This window comes from Tyto alba, unplaced genomic scaffold (assembly GCF_018691265.1).
Source record: "Tyto alba isolate M040663 unplaced genomic scaffold, T.alba_DEE_v4.0 Super-Scaffold_8, whole genome shotgun sequence".
Classification (NCBI taxonomy): Eukaryota; Metazoa; Chordata; class Aves; order Strigiformes; family Tytonidae; genus Tyto; species Tyto alba.
Window position 1 is genome coordinate 21736884 of NW_024881329.1, and position 19187 is coordinate 21756070.

Genomic DNA, 19187 nt, shown 5'->3' on the forward strand with positions numbered 1-19187 from the left:
GTGAGGAATCCTGGCCTGGAAACGTTCTGGTAACAAAGAGCGTGTTCACTCCAGCACAGCCCAGGATTTCCCATGCTGTCCGGTGTCCAACAACTGGCCAGAGCAGGTCCAACCACCTCTCAGCACTTGCAGGTCCTCACTGTGCCACCACCTCCCCCCCTGGGAGAAGCACAAATCGATGCCCAACACGCAGCCACAGCAGCATCTATTTATGGCTGTGAAAAGAAATCTTATACTAGTGCTTAGAGCCTGCAGGGAAGGTGGTGCAAGGTACCAGGTCTTCTGGGCCCTTCTTTCCCTCTTCTGTTTATTTTACCCATAGTGATTTATTTTGCTGTCTGTATGCCCGTTAGCTGCTTCTGAAGGCAGCCAGGTGCCTCCAGGACTTCCTGGTAAAAAGAAAAGCAGGCTTCTTTCACGGTGTTCATTTTATTACAAAAGCCTCAGTACCTCAACACACCTCAAAACCCTTAACAGAGCAATCAGAAAGAACAGAAACACAGCGATTTAACTGCTCGCCAAAATACAGCGGGGCTTCCTAGAGGACAAGCATCGACGGGGACCTCCCGTGCCCCACCTCGCAAAGCAGCAGCTCTACCACACCTCTGGTTCTGCCACCGGACAGAGCTCCTTCCCACAGCTGTTTCAGTAAGGCAGCACTCGGAGGAGGGGGGGACGGGAGATTTAAGACATTTGAGGAGACTGCGGCAGGCAAAGCGCCACTTGGCTGAACGGAGTCTGGAAGGCAGCACAGAAACACCGCGGAGCTGCACCGCCCCGAACAAGCTCCGCCGCGCGTTAACACATTCGTATCACCCATGCACCGGAGCGAGGGGCCCCTGCTCCGAATATGCAAACAAAGGGGTTTGGGATTTTCAGTTGGTTTTTTTTCCTGTTTGCTCATTTCTTTTTTAAAAGGTAGAGGGCAACACATCACTGCCAGTGAAGCGATTGATTCCCTCTTGCTGACAGGGCTGAGGCAGAGCCCAGGCAGCGCTCTGCTGATCCCAACACCCCTGGCAGTTCTGGGGCGTGTGTTGTTCTTTCCTGAGCTCTGGGGTGCTGGTGGCATTTGACTTTGTTCAGTTCTTTTTGGTCTTGGGGGTGTCATACTTTCTCTTGCTCGAGTACCACAGCAGCAGCGGGATCCCGATGGAGGGGAGGGTCATCACACCAAAAGCTGCCCAGTCCAGCTAGAAGGAGAAATTGTTAGAAAAAAGTCAAACTAAATCATGTACAGTGAGTCTTATAGGCATGAGATTTGTTCTGAAAGCTTCTGGCTCAAACCCCACAGTGCCACCTCCTTCACAGAGGCAGCTGGGATGAAAACTCCTTGCTTTTTTCGTCATACTCTTCTGGACAACCGATATGGATTAATTGCAATCCATGTCGGGAGGTTTTCCAGGTGACTGCAGCGCAAACCAAAGACACCACAAACTGGCAAAAAGCCACCGTGCTGGGCTTGCACAGTTGCTGCAGTGCAATTTCAATTATCAAGTGAAAGGTACTTACAAAGTGAGGGGAGAACCTCCTGTCAAACTCGCGCTGAGCCAAGATTCCTCCCTGCCCAGGAGCACTAGTGAAACCAATCTGAAAAAGGCGGGGGGACAAAGACAGTATTTGTCACCTTTCCTTCTTGCAACAGAGCCCGTGCAGCGTCGCAGTGCAGGGACATGCATCTCCCCTGACAAGCAGCAAGGAGAGCACAGGCAGGTGTATCTGCTGCCCGATTTGGGAAGGATCCTGTAAATAGCTGACTCACCACAACCTGTCCGCCCTCCTGTGCCAGGTACGTGATGGTAGCAGAGGTGAAGTTGAAGTAACCAGCTTTGAGAGGCCGCAGAACCACAGTGTGGGACACGTTACTCGCTCTGTGAGCCGTAAGTTAAGGAAAAGAGTTGCATTTCATCAAAGGAAGAAAAGTGAGGAGACAGGTAAAGAAGAACCTCGAACCAGGTGGAAAAGTCAGTCCTGGTGACCGCTCTGAGTCCTCTGTGGTTACAGGCCCATCCAAGGCTGATCCAGCTGCTCCTCCCTCCCAGGCAGACGAACTGCACAGGGACCTGGCCCCGTTTGCAAGGAACTCTTTTCTTTTAACACAGCACCTTCAAGGAGAACAGAGATTTTCATTTAACACCCTGCCCAGGGTCTGGCATTCAGTGATCACGAAGGCAGACAGGAGAGCTACAGGGTGCTTAGGGGTAGAAAGGACTGCTGGGAAGAATTTCAGAACGTGAAAAGATACGGAGCGATCCTGTCCCACTTGACGTTGAGCATCCCAGAGACAATGCCAAAATCTTCTGGGGGGAAGGAATCATCCGACAGCTCCACATCTAAGGCAGCACTAAATGCAACAAAGGAAGGGATGAGAAGAGAACCTTAGACTTGGCATTCTAGTCACAGGGTACTGCCCCAAAGAAGGATGACAGTTCCACACAGACAATTCAGCAGCTGGAAAAACTGATTCTTGAAACATGAAAAGTCACCAATAGAAGATGGGGAGGAGAGAGAAGGTGGATTACAAGGAGACTTCAGAAAGAGAAAGGCAAAACTGAGAGAAACCAAAGAAAACAGGAAATCAGATGTGAAAAAGAGCTCACAAAGCCAAGAAAGTCTGCATACATGGGGAGCACAGTGTCACAAGACACAGAAGTAATTAAATGATGCTGGACCAACATCTAGAGCAGCCACGAGGTGAAAGCACAGACACCAGAACAGGAAGAAAAAGGAAAATTGCAGGGACAAACCTTCAAGCACTGTTGATAAGCTCAGAATTAGATGGAGTAAAAGTAAGAGCATTTATTAGAAATTAGAAAAGTAAGAGCACATCATGGAACACAGAAGTAGTCTCAAACCTGCAGACACACACATACTTAACATTTGCTCCTGGTCAGTATTAGAAGTCTAGACAAAGGTTACCTGGAGCCAACATTGTAGATGTTGTACTGCAAAGTCAAGTCCTTGCCCTCCACTGCATATCTGTTTAATAAAGATTTGGAGGCCAGGAGCCTGGCGCCTTCCTCACAGTGGGCAACATAAACCAGGGCAAACACAGCGAGAATCAGGAGCTTCATCTAGAGGCAAAACAAAAGGGAGTGTCATTGATAGCGTAATTGCAAAAAGAACACAAACTGAACAACTAAACAAGACAATTCGGGCATTTTTGTGTAGTGAGACATGAACGACTGTATACTTCACAACAATATTGAGAAAGGATTATCACAAGCTGGCAGAAAATTACCCGCCACACGACTGCAACAACCCCCGAGATATCTGTACACTTTTCTGCAAGCATGTAAGAAGTAGCACAGCAGTGTCCCAGATCAGCAGGCATAGGAGAAAAGACAAAGGTTTTGCCCTTTGTCAAAGCCCCAGTAACAACCACTCCCCTTTATCACATCTCAGTGACCTGCAGAGGTCTCAGATCCCAAAGCCTCTTCGAGTAACTTTCAGAGCAAAAGCTTTGGCAGTTAAAGGTTTCACCAGTTTTAGCAATTAACAGCTAATTGCCATTGGAAAGCATGGCAGCTCTCCAGCACTTTTACACAACCGAGTTAGTTCTTCACCCCATCAAATTCTCTGTTCTTCTCAGAGAACACTAGCTCCTCGATTTCCAACATTTATTACTCTTCCCTGCTTGCAGCCGCTTTCCTATTTCCAACCACCAACTCCCTCCAGCGGCCTTCTGGTCCCCAGAAACCCCCGGTTCAGGCCACGTCTCCCAGTTCCCCCAAGCCCAGCATCCCAGGAGCTGCCCTGCTGAGCGGACACGGAGACCGCAGGGTCACGACATACACAACCCCTGAGGAAACCTGGGATGCTCCCACGCAGCCCACAGACCCACAAACTCGGAGATGTCGCTCCGTGTAAAACACTGAACCGCCCGGTCCCACCGACCGCTGCCTGCCGGGGAGCCAGGACGCAGACACAGAACAGCCGGTCCCTCAAAACCCACCCCCCAGAAACCCGGGGACACGCCACCAAGCTCCCTCCTGCACGGCCCACTACCCACGGAGCCCACGGGCCCTCACCTCGCCGAAGGCCGAGTCAGCGCAGAGGCAGCGGAAGTACAGCACACCGGAAATGACCCCTTGCGGCGCCCCGCGGCCCGCTGGGAAATGTAGTCTCAGCCCGCGGAGGGGGATGCGGGCAACACGACTCCGCGCCTGCGCAGAGTGCGCCGTCCGCTCTGGAGGACGAGGGGCGGCGGGGGGAGGAAGTTGAACTACCTCCCCAAGAGCCTGCAAACACCAGTTTCAGCCCAAAAACACTACTTGTAAACTCTCCGGGGTTGTTGTAAAAGGATAAAAAGAGCCAAAATTTAGCAAAAGACAAAAAGGCAATGTTTCTCAGACGATCTGTGCCTCAGAATCTGTTTTGTAACCAGGATCACTACATAAACAAATTTATGGTTGCTTAGTTCTAGCACAGAGCTTTGTATTGTTAAAGTTTGTGATCAACAAAATAGCGAACTGAAACAACACTGTCGAAAGTCCCTATTTTTGTGTTCTTTAGGTGGACTCATTATAACATAAACCCCACACTTCTAGAGCTTAAGTTGCCCACTTCTTCATGAAACCCCTCACTCTCTGAGCATGTGTACACGAATAGGTAGATACTGTGACCTTAAATGAAAGCAAGGAATAAAAATAGCCAATAGATGATATGATGATAAAATACTAACCAATAATTATATAGAGGCACGTGTTTCTGTGTTCAGAATCAAATAAAGATGGGGGGTGTGTGCAACAAAGTGTGCTGGCCACTTTGGATGTCTAGCACCCTTTTCTGCGCAGAACCGTAATAAATACAAATATCTCAACTCTGTGTATTAACTGGCTCTTTGCACACCAGGTGAAGAACCCATTTTTGGGGACAATAGGGGGAAAACATAGAGTGCTGGCCCTGCACACTGCCCCAAGCCCTCTGCAGTAGAGCCACCCCAAGCATGGCAGGGACACTGGGGTTTCGATAAGTGACAGGACAGGCTTGCGCCTGGAAGGTGCAGCTGAAGGAATGCTCCTTGCCAGGACTCAGTTTCCCCTTAGGGAGAAGGGGACAAGTGGCCTGAACCTCTGGTTTGGGTTTGCTGGAGGCCTGTTGCTGAAGTCAGTGCTTTGGGAGAGCAGACAAGAAGCTGCCAAGCAAGGATGTAGCACAAGGAGCCAGAAGGCAGCCATACCTCCTCTCCTCTGAGTACTGCTCACGTTTCTCTCCATCTGTTCTTGAGGTCGGTGTGATTCTTCTCTTATCTCCTTCTTGAAGAGGTCTGGCAACAAGGGGGAAAAAGAGCCACCCTCCCCACTTTGCCTTCAGTTAGTGACAAGCACATAGAGCAGAAGCCCGATGACCACCATGGCTCGGAAGAGCACCTCAACGAGAAGCAGCAGGACACCGAAGATGAAAATGGCCAGCAGCTCTGCCCAGCTCACCAGTGCTGCCAGCTGCATAGAGGCTCTGCGAAGTGATGAGGGAGAAGAGGATGAGAGCAGGGAGGAAGATCTGGGTTAAATTCCTCAAACATCCGGTGGGACGTCCCTTCTAGTGCAGAGACCCAAAGCTATGCCTTTATGCATTAGGGACGCTCTGTTTACCTAACCCCACACCAGAGAGGCTGCACCCTTCTGTTTCTGACAGATTAGGAAATGTCCCAACCTCCCTGGTGCAAAACCAAAACAAAACGTAGCACTAACACTGAGGAAACAGAAAGCTACTGGGCCCAATTTTTAGCGCTGAAGGAAGCCTTGAGGTGACCAGTTCCTGTGTTTCTCAAGGAGTTGCCTGCAGAGCTCTAGAGGGAGAAAGGCCACAAACCCTCCCCTCTGAAAACACATTGCTCCTCACACACGCTGACAAACTGCCTGTGACTTCTCCAGGGCCCCTGACTCCATGTAGCACCTCATGCTCCTCTTTCATTGAAGTTCCCCACTCCCAACTTTTGCAGACAGCTGTCCATACACCCACTTTCTTCTTTCCCTGCTGAACCACGCATAGTTTATCCAAGCCGCAGACTACAGAAAGCATCACAGAGCTTAAATTAATGTACACTGAGGCAGAGTAACCACAGGCTTCTCCCTCCGCCACCTTGGTGAAGTTTGGTCCAGTGCCAGGATAGACTAGGATTCCCATCATCCCAACACTGAGAAAATACCTGTCCTTGGCTTAGAACTTCTGTCAAAGAGGCTTTAATTTCTCTGCAAAGCACCTCACTCCAGGAGCTGTTGGCTGTCAGAGGTTAATGCATCCAGCCTCTACTTCTACATGTTTTTATTCCTGGCTAACAGTTGGTGAGTCGCTGTGAGCAGATAACCCTGAGGAAGGTAAAGCCTTATTATGGAGCTGAACCATTTGAGGGGGGGTGGGGAATCAGACTAGTTAGAAATTTTTCTAGCACACAGGCTGCGTAAGGGCAAACGGAACTGGTTTTGGGCCCTCCTTCCCTGGAATTAACACCGAGCAACTGGAGAGGCCCGACAAAATGCACCGTGATAGAAATGGCTGCTGTGGGGATGCCTCATGGCTGCCGGCCGAGGAGCTCTGCCCTGAGGGGGCACCGGGGGGGCCTCAGGTCCCTCAGGCTGCTCCGCTCCAGCAGCCGAGACTCCGCGAATGGCGACCGCTACCTCGGGAACTACCGCTCCCAGCATGCTCCGCGGCAGTCTGCCGCTCCCACGGTGCGCCGCGGGATGGGCGAGCCCACAACGCTGAGAGGAATGGGGGTGGACCTTCCGGACTTCCCTTCCACGCACGGTCCTCAGAGACCCCAGTGGGCTTCGCAGCTCGACTGTGGAGCTGCCGCATCCCGGCCCCGATGTCTGACAGGTGCAGCAGGGAGCGCCCAGGGGCCGCTCTTCCGACCCCTTAGCGTACGCGCAGTGAGCCTCCCCCCTCCGCCTCCCCATATCGTCCATACGCTCGGCGCCGGCGCTCCGCACATGCGCACTACCCCGCGGCCCCGCCCAACCGTGGCCCCATGCTCTGGGTCGCCCCTTCTCAACCGAACCTGCTGTCAGCGCGCCGCCTCCCTATTGGGTGGCGCTGCCGTGGCGCGGGGCGGGATTGGCCGCTGCGGCCAGGGGGGCGGGGCGGCAGGGCCGCGGCCCGGTGAAGCGGCAGTTCTCGGCGCGGCTGCCTCGCGGTCGGGCTCTCCAGAAGGTTCCGCGCCCGCTGTCGCGATCGAACCGTCGCCGCCGCGATGATGGGCCCGCGCCCTGTCCTTGTGCTTAGTGAGTGCCGCCGCCGGCCGGCCCGGCGCCCCGGGGCGGGGGGGCGAGGGGAGGGCTCCCCTTTCCTTCCTCATGTTCCCGCCGCCATGTTGGTCCCCCTCACGGCCGCCCCTCCCCGGGGCTTCGCTGGGCTCTGGCTCGCCCAGAGCTTCTCCCTCGCCGACTCTTCCAAGTCCCCCCAAGCTCTTCGCAGGTTCCCCCTAATGGGGGGGTGCCCCCTGCGCGGGGGGTCTCTAGGCATCGCAGCCTTCCGCTTAAACCTTTCTTGGCAGATCCCGACTCCCCTCACCTCTATTTCTGTGTTTCTTAACACGTTGCTTTGTGCTGTCCCGTTTGAGCCCATTGCGCTTTGTGGTTTTCTCGCTCCCCCCTGCTATGAGGTTTTTCCATGGGGGTCTCTTTCTGCTTGGGTTTCTCGCCCTCCGTCTGCTCAGGTCATCAGTCACCCAAGAACAGGCAGGCGGTTGTAGCTCATGGCCCCTTCGCTTTAGGCGTGCTTACCTTATTCTCGGTGCTGCTTTCCCTGTCGCTTTCTTTTGTTCTGTCTTAGAAATCTGTATGCGTGAACATCCATTCCTGAAATAAATCTGTGCTCATCCATTCGAGGCTTGTAATAAAAGAAAAAGCAGCTAAAGAGATTCTTTAGGGCAGACCCTTTTGGCAGTTAGTCCCCAGAGGTGGTTGTGTGTGGTACAGCAGTGGCTACTTGCCCTAATGTGCTAAAGGCCGAGCAACACTGGTGTATGAAACTTAATTTTAAACCTGTGTTTTTTGTGAGTATCTGTAACTTTTTTTGGACTGAAAACTACTATGCAGCATTTCCTTGGCTATGTGGGATCTTGCAGATTCTAATGAGTCACTGCTGTCTGATTTTCTTTGGGGAATAGGTTGTATTTCAGGGTTGCAAAGTTGAATTACGCTAATCAGGAATTCTGTTACAGTAAGGAATGTTGTTTTTCACTGACGCTCTTCTATGAATGTGCTTTCTTATGGTGGCTGTGGTATTTACATTATAAACACAATTTAGAACTGGTCACATATCAAGTGTGTGTGACTATCTTTGCTACATTGTCAGTATCACTGTTTCAGTCTTGGATTTCTTAGTAAGATCAGATTAAAGTTATATTTGTACTTAATATTTTAATTTTCTTGTTATGTGCTTTAGGTCAGAATATGAAACGTGAGTCTGGAAGAAAAGTCCAGACTGGAAACATCACTGCTGCTAAGGTACCATATTCTCATGTCAGGCTATTTTTTTTATTATTATTTTTTTGGTACTCTGTGTGTGTGTGTGTACTTATCTATTTAGGAGGGAAAACTGGATTTGAAGTGTGCTTTCTATAGTCTGTGAATCCAGAGTAGAAGCAGCATAGAAATTGAATTTTCAATGCTAGAATAATAGGTGCAATATAACTGAACACAGAGGGATTTAACCCACCAGTACCTCTTTCTCTGCAAAATTTGAAAGTGTATAATATTTGACATCTGATTAGATAATAATTTACTGTGGTGTCAGTGCCCTTAGATTCCCTGTGTTATCACTCCCAGACAGTGCCCAGTTTCTGCTACATTTAAGCAACTTCAGAGTCATTGGGTCACTTAAATTTTGCAGTGGCTGCTTGTTTCATATAGAGTATGTTTTTTTTAGACTTTTTGGTTCCCTCCTGTATTGCCTCATTTCTTTTGTTTGTCCTAGACTATTGCTGACATTATCCGAACATGTTTAGGACCAAGAGCGATGATGAAGGTGAGAGCTTTTGCTGAAATACCTGTGCTGTCTACTTATTAGAAACACTACACATATCATAGTTAAGTGCAAATATTGCTTCTCTTTTGGTTGCAGATGCTTTTGGACCCGATGGGTGGGATTGTGATGACCAATGATGGCAATGCTATTCTTAGAGAAGTAAGTTTCTCCTAAAGGATTGTCAGGCTTAACATGTGAGTCAGAATCTTCCAGGATACAGTTACATGGCTGCCAAGGGAACTGTGTTATTTTGTTTTCTGTCTTGAGAGCCAGCAAGTACTAATCGGCAGTAGTAAGAAGGGTGCTTACTGGGGAGGAATTAAATATTTCCAGCAAAGGCTCTTCCTCCTCAGAAAAGTAGATTTGATCCCAGGGTGGTGAGTTTTCATGGAGGTTTTAGCAGACTGATATAAATTCTATGGTAATAGTAGCTATAATCGCTTGCATCAAAACCTTATGAGTAGATGCTTGCTTTTACAATGCCATATAATTAGACCAAGAAGTCACTGTTGTCTTTCTGGTGCAAGTGCTGTTAAAATAACATCACAAAAATAGTAATGCCTGAAAAACTCTGGGAGACACAATATTGTGAGATACAAGAGCTTATTTTCAGTCTCAAAAAGAAGAGAAATCTTTGCTGTAGTTGGGCAGAATGCCTTTGATTGTTTAAAAGGTGTGGTGTTTGTTCCATTGAATGATGCAAGAAGTTTCAGCTTTAGTATTCTGGAACAAAAATGTACCTCTTGCTTCTGTACAGATTCAAGTCCAGCATCCAGCTGCAAAATCAATGATAGAGATCAGCCGTACTCAAGATGAAGAAGTTGGAGATGGGACCACATCTGTAATTATCCTTGGTAAGGAGACTGAATAAGACAGACTTTTTATAAGGGGTTAAGGCTGAAGTTTGCCCTTTTTGCTCATCAGAGTCCAGTAAATATGCCGTAATGGGACAGATATTTACCAATGCTACAATTGCCTTTTTTTTTTTTTTTTTTTTTTTTTCTCTCCCCCAACCATGGAAGAGAACTCTAAGTTTATTAAACCCTTAGGCAATCAGCTCTGTGCTTTGGAAAGTTGTGTTCTTTCCCTGAGAAAAGCACAGTTAAGTATAACAAAAGATGTAGGTGAAGTAGTGCTCTCTGTATGGATAGTAGATACTTCTTGTCTGGTACCCTTTTCTCCTGTCTTAACTGTTGATTGTTCTACTGACTCATCTGGGGAATTCTTATGTCTTTTGGGTTTTAGCCGGAGAGATGCTTTCTGTTGCTGAACACTTCCTTGAACAGCAGATGCACCCAACTGTGATCATTGGTGCTTATCGTAAGGCTCTGGATGATATGATCAGTATTCTAAAGAAAATTGGGTAAGTATGGGCTGGTGGGCGTTAGAGAGAAGGGATGTGGGGTTTCTGTACTGTTTAAAGATGATTCTTCAGAGAATCATGTTAGTAAAATATAACTTAATATAATTGGAGAGGGATTTAATGGGATTATGAATAAATTGTGGCTATAGTAATACTCAGTTTACTGTTTGTTTTTTCCTTTGTGTCAGCACTCCAGTGGACGTGAACAACAAAGAGATGATGCTTAAAATAATAAAGAGTGCTATAAATACTAAGGCAATAAACCGCTGGTCTGACTTGGCCTGCAGCATTGCTCTTGATGCTGTTAAGACTGTGGAGTTTGAAGAAAATGGCAGAAAGGAAATTGATATTAAAAAATATGCAAAAGTAGAAAAGGTGAGTATGTCCCAAACCATTTCTTATCTGTGTGCCCCTTCTCATTCTGAGCTAGTTGTTACAGGGGGAATATTTTTTTGCTGCTGATCTGCAGTCCACAGACAGAACCCTTGAAGATATTTTAGTCCTCTCAGCCTTGACGGTTTACAGTGAAAACAGGGGCAGTTATTTCAACTCGTTTAGAGTATTTGTCAAAAAGATCATTTGAGTTGTTTTGGTTTCCATCTTCCAAGCACACATTGCCAGGCAATAGGATGTGAGCAGTTTTTTAGGTTCTTCCATGGCTTTTCACTTCATGGAAATCAGCGTCCTCTTAAAATTAACTCGGCTTGTGACCTGGATGCATCATGGTTACCTGGAAGAGTTTTCCTTTTTCAGGGCATGGGATGGATAGTTTCAGGAGCACAGATACAAAGGTTTTTGTAGAGGAGACTGACTTGTCTCATTTTCCCCCTTTCTTGTGTCTGTCAGATTCCAGGTGGTTTTAGTGAAGACTCGTGCGTTTTGCGTGGAATCATGGTGAATAAAGATGTAACTCATCCCAGGATGCGTCGCCTTATTAAGAATCCACGCATTGTCCTTCTGGATTGTTCACTAGAGTACAAGAAAGGAGAGAGCCAGGTAAAGCAAGTCCTCTTAGAGATATCCACAACTTCAGATTTAAGACTAGTAAAGTGAAAAAATCCAGATAGCTGGGAAAAAGCAGAAATAGTGAAAGGCTCTCTTTGCGTTCTGCCTTTCAGAGACCTTTTGCATGTACAGGCTAATTCTGCTGTGGGGTCAGGACCCTGGGGAAAAAGGTAGAAAAATAGAACTGAGGCTACAGGGTGTTCACTCGCTGGAGCAGCTGCAGTGATTGGTGTATCTAAGTGATGGTCAATAGTCAGAAATATTTCTGTGCTTTAATTAACACTTGATGTTAAACTGACAGTGTCACAGTTTTTGATCAGTATTTTTCACTGTCTAGTTCTCCTTAACATCTTCACCAGGCAATATTGGTGGAGTTAAGATCTCTCAAGTCAGGGGGTCTGTGTCTTAACTTGGAGAAGGGCTGGGAGGAATACAGTGAGGTCACTACACCTCTTTTCTGTGCAGACTGATATTGAAATAACGCGGGAGGAAGACTTTGCCCGCATCCTGCAGATGGAGGAAGAGTACATTCAGCAGATTTGTGAGGATTTGATGAGAGTCAAGCCAGACCTGGTCATCACAGAAAAAGGAATTTCTGGTAATAACACGTGATCCTTCTTTGTGTTGAATTCATCTTAAGGTTCGTGCTGTGTTAAATGTACTGTTTAGTAACTTCTTTAAAAAAAACAACAAACAAACAAAAGAACCCCAAACACCACCAACAAAACCAGCCACACAAAAAAAACCCCACAAACCTGATTTTGAATATGATCCTGGTTTTGTGTTTTGGTGTTTTGCTTTTTTTTTGGGGGGGTGGGTTCAGCTTTCAAGCAGATAGTTCTACGTTGCAGGCATTGAAGTTGGTTCTTGAGATTTCCTGGTGAACATGGACACTTAAAATAATATTTTGCTTTTCCAGCATTTGGAAGCAATATCAAAATATAAATGAGGATGAGTCTGGAAAGCTGCACTGTAATTTTGCCCTGCAGCTTGGTTTAAGAAGCTGCGTTTAGATTTTTGTTTCCATAACTCTTTTTACTTTAAAGACATGTAAAGTTTGTCACCGAGTCATCAGTAAAATTGCACAAACCTGATTTCAGACTTGGCCCAGCACTACCTGATGAGAGCTAACATCACCGCGATCCGCAGGGTGAGAAAGACAGACAACAACAGGATCGCCAGGTAAACGCTGTCTCCGACTGGAGCCCATCCTTGCTGTCTGTGACACGGAGTTTTCATCCTTACCTGGCACTTTCTCCCTAGTTCTTAACTTTGAGTGTCTAACCTGGCTGTTGTTTGTGTGCTAGGGCCTGCGGAGCTCGCATTGTGAGTCGCACAGATGAGCTGCGGGAGGAGGATGTGGGAACTGGAGCCAGGCTCTTTGAAGTGAAAAAAATAGGAGATGAGTATTTTGCTTTCATCACTGATTGCAAAGACCCCAAGGCTTGCACTATCGTTCTGCGTGGCGCCAGCAAGGAAATCCTAGCAGTAAGTTATTACATGTTCTGCTTCCCCTTCTGTCCTGGCAGCTTTCTTGGTGTCAGTAAGTCATCGCTTCCTTTTGAGCAGCTTTTGTGTGCGAATGGAGCCAGCACAGGTTTCCTCTGGGGTTCTGGAGAGACAAAGAATTCCCATCTCGTGGGCTGTACCGTACAGTGGAGTCAGAGCTTGTGTGCTGCGGAGGAGCCGGCCTGAGGCTGTACCCTCAGCTGGCACTGTGCCACAGTCCCCTTGCAACCAATAAATCTTTCTATCCTTAAAATCACACACGCTTCTGTGCCCGTTGCAGGAGGTAGAGCGCAACCTTCAGGATGCCATGCAGGTGTGTCGCAACGTCCTCATCGACCCGCAGCTGGTGCCGGGAGGGGGAGCGACCGAAATGGCCGTTTCCCACGCGCTGACAGAGAAGTCCAAAGGCATGACGGGGGTGGAGCAGTGGCCCTACCGTGCGGTAGCCCAGGCTCTGGAAGTCATTCCCCGAACGCTGATCCAGAACTGTGGCGCCAGCACCATCCGCGTGCTGACCTCGCTCAGGGTAAGACACGCAGCGTGGGGTCATCGGAAGAGATCCAGCCCCTTCCTGCTCTGTCCTACCCCCTCGGATCAGTTGCTCTTCCACAGCAGTGCCTGTGGGGGGGCAGCAGCTTTTTAGTAGTTGCAGTGGGCTTTTACATAAAGGGAAACCTGTGTTGAAGTAACCGTTCTGTTGAAGGTGGTTGAAAGCCTGTTGCTTTTTTTGCATTAGGTGGGCTGCAGATGTTTTTTACTGAAGTTTTGAAAGCAGGAAAATGGAATTAAATAATTTGTTTGAGGTTACCAGAGTTTAAAATCAAAATAACAAAATCCTGAGGGTGAAGAAAATTTTGATTTTGATCTTCCATTGAGATTAGATCGGATGGTGTGAGAGAGAATATCTCCAAGTCTTCTGATATTATGGTTTCAAGTGGTGCTCAGTAACATGCTCTTGTATAAACTCCAAAACGGAGAAAATCCTAATGACCTTTACTATTTTCCTGAGCCATTGGTCAGTTTGAGTTTCCAGAAAGTGACTTTGCCGTCTTACTCCTTCAGTGGTGACCTGTCGTTCTGCTTACAGGCAAAACACACTCAAGAAGGCAGCCAGACGTGGGGAGTGAATGGTGAGACCGGAGCCTTAGTTGATATGAAGGACCTGGGCATCTGGGAGCCTCTAGCAGTCAAGTTGCAGACCTACAAAACGGCAGTAGAGGTAAGGAGAGCGTTGGGAAAACGTGAGAGCCACGTAGCACCACCAACCGAGCGTGGTGCGTGCCGTACTGACGCAGGAGCTGTGATGACAAGGGCTGCAGCACCCGTGGGAGCCCGTACTCAGGCTTTCAGGGGGTTCATTTTTGATCATGTGGCTAAAATATGTTGTGTTCCATCCCACCCTTTTCTGCAAACCGTGCAGGCTAGTTAGTCTCACAAAGGTGGGCTGACAAGTGACAGCCCGAGCCGTGACTGATTCAGTGCCCACGATGTGCTGGAATCTAATTAGTGGTCCTGGGAGCTTCTGCCCTTTGGGTTGTCCAAGCAGCCTTGCGTAAGCTGCCCTCCCCTTGGTAAATGATCCCATTTTGAGCGTTCGCTTGCTGGTGTTAGATCAAACGTGGTTGCTCTGTCCCTTTCTTAGAAATAATCCGTGTCCCCTTTTCCATGGGGCCTCCCTGCCTGCGAGGGGCACCGTGTCCTTTCCACGTGCTGTGCTGAGAGAATCACTTAATCAAAGGCAGACAGTTCTTTAGTGTGAAAGCCGAGTAGATCGGATGTTTTTCTTTGGTGTGAGCTCCTGACTAGACCTGGGTGTGGGGTTTCTCCCCAGACTGCAGTTCTCCTCCTCCGCATTGATGACATTGTTTCGGGGCACAAAAAGAAGGGCGATGATCAAAGCAAGCAGCCCGCCGCGCCGGAGGCAGCCCAGGAATAAGAGGGGTCGAGTCACCGCTGAGAAGAAGCAGAAGAAGAGCTCGATCAAGCGACCCGAGCCTGAGGCTGAGCTGGGGAAAAGTTTGTCCTAAAGTCTGTGGGAGGGATGGGGGAAAGAAGAAAATAAAAAAAAAAAAAAAAAACCAAACTCAAAACCCCGTGATGGTGGGGAAAGGGCTGATGTGTCATGTACGTGCCCCTGCTCTGGGTGGAGATAGTGATGCTTAATTTAAGTCTCTGGACTGTAACTTCTCCTTACTGTTTGCCTCAAAAATAAACCACGTCATTTCAGTCTGGTTGTGCGTTTACCGCAGGTCGGGGGGGGGCGGGGCGGGGTGAAGTGAAAATCCTTCCAGCTTCTGGGCAGGGTAATAGTGCGGGACTGGGTCTGCCCCGTGGGGGGCTTCCCCCCCGCCGCGGTCCCTAACCCAATCTCGCCTCCCACGCAAAATGGTCCTGAAGGGCGGCGGCTCCTTTAAGAGGCGGGGGGGGGGGGGGGGGGGGAGTTTTCCGAGCGGTCACGTGAGCGGGGGGGGGAACCTCAAGATGGCAGCGAGCCTGGTGCTGCTGGCTGCGCTGCTGGCGGGGGGGGGCGCGGCGGGGGGCGGCCGGCAGGTGAGCGTGGAGTGGGGGGGACGGGGGACACACGGCCAACGGGGCCACCAGCCCCCCCGCCAACAAATCCCACCCCCCGCGTTCAGGCCGGAGCCGGAGGGAACCTGCATCTTCCCCGTCCTGACACGCAGGGCAGCGTGGGTGGGCCACGCGTGACTGGGGACCCTGTCCTGCTGCCACGCACCCCAGCGCCCCCCCCCTCTCGCTGTGTCCCGGCGCGGCTGACTCAGCTCATTCTGCCGCAGGACTTGTCACCCCCAAAACTCACGGCGGGGGGGGGAGAAGGGGGGGGGAGGCTGCGTTTGGGATTATCCTGCGCCCTGCGGGACCCCTGAAACCTCTCTTCCCTTTTTCCCCCCGCAGGTGTCGATGCAGTACAACCCCGGCTGGAACAACTCCTCCGTCAACCTGCTCCACGTGCGGGCGGTGGGGGCCGCCGACACCCTGCACTACATCTGGAGCAGCATTGGGGCCCCCGCCGTGCTGCTGGTGGCTACTGGGAGCGGGAGCAGCTCCCTGCGAGTCAACTGGACCCGGCTGCTCTCGCCGGCTCCGGCGGGCGCCCTTTGGATCGACCCTCCCAGCAGCGTTATCTACTCCGCTGCTGTTGTCTTCACCAAGGTACCGCTGCGGAGGGGGCGCGGGGCGTTGCTGGGGGACGAGCAGGTCGGTCTCAACTGCAGCGAAGTGACCCCTCGGGTCTTCCCCCCCCTGCTTGTCTCTGGCTCGAGCTGCGATGGTGCTGCGAGACATTTGGCTCCTTTTTTCGGTTTCCTTCCTCTCCCTGGTCCTCGCCTGTAGCACAAAGTGGTGTCCACAGCCCCTCTTCCCCTTCCTTCTCCCTAGGTGTTTGAGTACAGCGAGGCCCAAATGCCGGAAGAGCTCTTCTACCCCACGTACGACCTGTCTGATTTTTCCTGGGACAGCGTCAACCACACCCTGAACCACACGGCCCTGAGGGCCGAGTTCACCGGCGTCCCGGCCGCCGACCCCAGCGGCAGCTTCGCCAACGCCAGCCTGGCGTTTCGGGTGAGTCCCCAGGGGCAGAGAGGGGGTGTGTACTGTGCTGGGGTGCTGCAGGGAGAACACAATGATTATCACATCCAAAGCGCCTTCTGGGGAGGGAACGCTTGCTCCTTGCTGTCCCTCTGACCTGTGTCCCCTCTAGGTGACAGCTTATGAGGCGAGTGGCCGTGACGGGCCCCTGCCCAGCCTCCTGCACACAGCAAACAGCTCTAAAGTGGAGTTTGTACTGGCTGGGGTGGCTCCGCGGGGCAACAGCTCCCGATTTATGCTGGAGGTGGCCACGGTGGAGGAGGCAGGGGTGGCGCAGAAGCTGCGCTCGACACGCTCCATCGACGATGAGTACACTCCCACCATCTTCGAGGTGAGTGTGGGGTGAGCGCTGGGCTTGAGGACGTCCCCCCTCCCCACCGGTGCAGGAAGGAGGCTGGGGGGCCAGATCTGGGACTCCCCGCTATGGTCGTGAAGACCATCTCCTGCCCTCACGTCACCGCCGTCGTTCCCCTTCCACCAGATGCTCTCCCTGGTAGCCCAGTCCCAAAACGACAGCTCCACGCTCAGCTTCCTGCAGTGGAAGGCGACAGCCTACGGCTCCCGGAGCCCCAGGCGCGAGGACAACATCCAGTGCCGGTCTCACGGCCTGCAAGCAGCCAACTGGACCCTGCCCGCCTCCAGCGTTGTCCGTGCCTACTTTGGGGAGGGTGTAGGCAGCACCTACACCGTCAGCGCCATCAATATCTCTTTTGGGGGAGAGGATGGGAAGGTTTACCAGGAGAAGCGCTACCTTAGCTGGTGAGTGGGGTCCGTTGTGCGTGAAATGCTGCTCTCCCAGCCACTAATAACGTGCAGTTTGGGGAAATGATAGGTTAGAGGGTTTCTTTGTTTAATAATTATCTCCTTTAAAAAGGCTGTGTTTTTCTGTGATCCCGTAGCAAGGAATTTTGCAGTTTATTGATGCCCTCCCTCACCCCTCCCCCAGTCTGGGAGACCCTCTCCTGCCCCATGTGAGATCCTGCCAAGAAGTCTTGATCTCACCCCATTGCGGGGGGAGAGCCTCCGATATTCCACCCGCGGGACACAGCTGATCCCCACCTCCGTGGCTGATTTGTCTCATCCCCTCCTGCAGGTCGGCGCTCCTGGGCTTCGGGCAGCCCCCTAAGGACACCTTCTCCCCCCTCGTCATCTCCATCATGGCTGTGGCACTGGGCACCCCCACAGTGATGCTTCTGGTAGGCAGCTGTGTGGTTCTCTTTGCCCAGAGGAAACGCTACTCTGAGTACGAGCCCATCAACTGAGTGGGACGGTCTCTGGAGAGACCCCCAGGATCCTTCTTGTCGCCAGGAAACAACTGTGGCTGCTGCAGGGGCTCCAGTGCCTGCGATCTCCTCTCTGTCCTCCCCTCCGTCCCTGCAGTCCAGGCTTGGAGGGGGCCAGGGCAACATTTGCAGCGGTTGCCCACGTCGCATATCGCTCTTGTCCTGCTCCCTCTTACTGCATCTGATTACACTTCTTCCTCTGTTTTCTCCTGATCCATCCAGTCAAGGGAAGTGACATGGGGGAGTTGGTCAGCGTTGTCTTGAGCCGCGGGAGGATCCTCCTTCTTCCAAGGGATAAAACCACTGTTGCCATGTCTGCAGGCACTCCGGGGTTGCTTGGGTGGCTCCAACCCAGGAGTGGGGCTGGAGGACAGGCCTGGGGCTGCTCCTGCCGGTGTGCCCAGTGCCTTTTGCTGCTTCTTCGCTGTGCTGGGGGCACCCCAGAACAGCCCCCCTCAAGCCAGCTGGGGCTCACAGACTCCTCAGTCCCCAACAGGCACTTTCTGCTGGGCTGGCCTCGGTGAGGGCTGCTGGTGCAAGAGGGAAAAACCCAGTGCTGCTTGAGCTCAGGTATGTCCTGTCAGCCCGCGAAGGGCTGGTCCAGCCTTGCTCTCAGTTAACTGCAGCCGTTGGCTCTGCCGGGCTGGCTCGGAGGTGCTATCCAGGTGCTTGAAGCCATGGGGCAAGCGTGGTCTGCGGCTGCTCGGTGTTTGAAGAGGCACCGCATCACTTGGGGGCGTGCTGGGTTTTTACGTTCTCCATCGCTGTCTTGTCTTTGACCAAATTAAAGTGGATTTCTAAGAGCAGCTTCTCGTGGAAACGCTGCACTGTGGGTGAGCGCGAGGAGAGCAGCTCTGGGGTCTCACAGGAGTTCAGGGGCGCTGAAGCTCAGCAGGAGCCGAGGTATGAAAACACCTCGGAGAGGAGGGAGGCTCCCTGTCCCTGTATCGGCTCATGCCCCGCAGCAGCGTGTGGTGCTCTGGGGTGGTTTTGCCTGTGAGCCCGGGCCATGGGCCGTATCCCTGCTGTGATTTGAAAGAGTTGAACTGTTCCCATTCTCTGACTTGGCTGGGCTGCCGTGGGTCAACTGCTGCCATGATACAGCACTCGGATATGGGAGGCGGGACAAGCCAAACACTTGGCAGATCTAGGAATGGAGGGGCTTTCCCTTTATTTGGTGGATTTTTAACTGTCTTAGGTTATGCCTGAGAATCGGAGAACAATCGGATGTGTGTGGAGCTGGACTCCCAGGGCTCCCTTCGTGTCTGCAGAGGACTCCGAGGTGGGGCCCGGTGCCCTGAGGGGTGCAGGCCATCCCCTGCCCTAGGCAGCAGCAAGCCTGGTGCTGTCTCACCCATCCCGGCTTCTCCCCGCATCCCTCCTTGGGGCAGGGCTCCCTCCCTCCTACCGGGCCAACTGGTTTGTGAACTGGGTGCTAAACCTGCACC

General features: G+C 51.3%; 3 protein-coding genes across 3 annotated transcripts; 2 read left to right on the forward strand and 1 right to left on the reverse strand.

The window, feature by feature from the left end:
* Nucleotides 1–413: 413 nt before the first annotated feature.
* Nucleotides 414–4099, reverse strand: SSR2 (signal sequence receptor subunit 2). The gene is made up of 6 exons (XM_009964738.3): nt 4032–4099; nt 2920–3074; nt 2246–2344; nt 1763–1871; nt 1513–1590; nt 414–1193 (listed from the first exon to the last, which is right to left on the reverse strand). The coding sequence occupies exons 2-6, from the start codon at nt 3072–3074 to the stop codon at nt 1083–1085; spliced, it is 552 nt and encodes a 183-aa protein (XP_009963040.1). The 5' UTR covers nt 4032–4099; the 3' UTR covers nt 414–1082.
* A 2967-nt stretch (nt 4100–7066) lies between these two features.
* CCT3 (chaperonin containing TCP1 subunit 3) lies at nt 7067–15076 on the forward strand. The gene is made up of 14 exons (XM_032988159.2): nt 7067–7226; nt 8392–8453; nt 8923–8973; nt 9070–9132; nt 9731–9827; nt 10219–10336; nt 10525–10711; nt 11183–11332; nt 11807–11939; nt 12442–12523; nt 12649–12829; nt 13131–13376; nt 13938–14069; nt 14682–15076. The coding sequence occupies exons 1-14, from the start codon at nt 7196–7198 to the stop codon at nt 14784–14786; spliced, it is 1638 nt and encodes a 545-aa protein (XP_032844050.1). The 5' UTR covers nt 7067–7195; the 3' UTR covers nt 14787–15076.
* A 291-nt stretch (nt 15077–15367) lies between these two features.
* LOC116960510 (glycosylated lysosomal membrane protein) lies at nt 15368–18545 on the forward strand. The gene is made up of 6 exons (XM_042785078.1): nt 15368–15400; nt 15764–16021; nt 16247–16429; nt 16569–16787; nt 16938–17215; nt 17550–18545. Exons 2-6 carry the CDS (start codon nt 15770–15772, stop codon nt 17716–17718), a joined length of 1101 nt encoding a protein of 366 aa, XP_042641012.1. The 5' UTR covers nt 15368–15400; nt 15764–15769; the 3' UTR covers nt 17719–18545.
* The last annotated feature ends 642 nt before the right edge of the window (nt 18546–19187 follow it).

Bases quoted from the DNA above. Each gene is read 5' to 3' on its own strand.
- SSR2 (XM_009964738.3), bottom strand. From the start codon at position 3,074: ATGAAGCTCCTGATTCTCGCTGTGTTTGCCCTGGTTTATGTTGCCCAC. The intron at 1,591-1,762 runs GTGAGTCAGCTA...CGCCTTTTTCAG, and splicing joins AGGAGGGCGGACAGGTTGTG to ATTGGTTTCACTAGTGCTCC. The intron at 1,194-1,512 runs GTAAGTACCTTT...TTCTCCTTCTAG, and splicing joins GGAGGTTCTCCCCTCACTTT to CTGGACTGGGCAGCTTTTGG.
- CCT3 (XM_032988159.2), top strand. From the start codon at position 7,196: ATGATGGGCCCGCGCCCTGTCCTTGTGCTTA. The intron at 7,227-8,391 runs GTGAGTGCCGCC...TATGTGCTTTAG, and splicing joins GCGCCCTGTCCTTGTGCTTA to GTCAGAATATGAAACGTGAG. The intron at 10,337-10,524 runs GTAAGTATGGGC...CCTTTGTGTCAG, and splicing joins AGTATTCTAAAGAAAATTGG to CACTCCAGTGGACGTGAACA.
- LOC116960510 (XM_042785078.1), top strand. From the start codon at position 15,770: ATGCAGTACAACCCCGGCTGGAACAACTCCTCCGTCAACCTGCTCCAC. The intron at 16,430-16,568 runs GTGAGTCCCCAG...TGTCCCCTCTAG, and splicing joins ACGCCAGCCTGGCGTTTCGG to GTGACAGCTTATGAGGCGAG. The intron at 17,216-17,549 runs GTGAGTGGGGTC...CCCCTCCTGCAG, and splicing joins GAGAAGCGCTACCTTAGCTG to GTCGGCGCTCCTGGGCTTCG.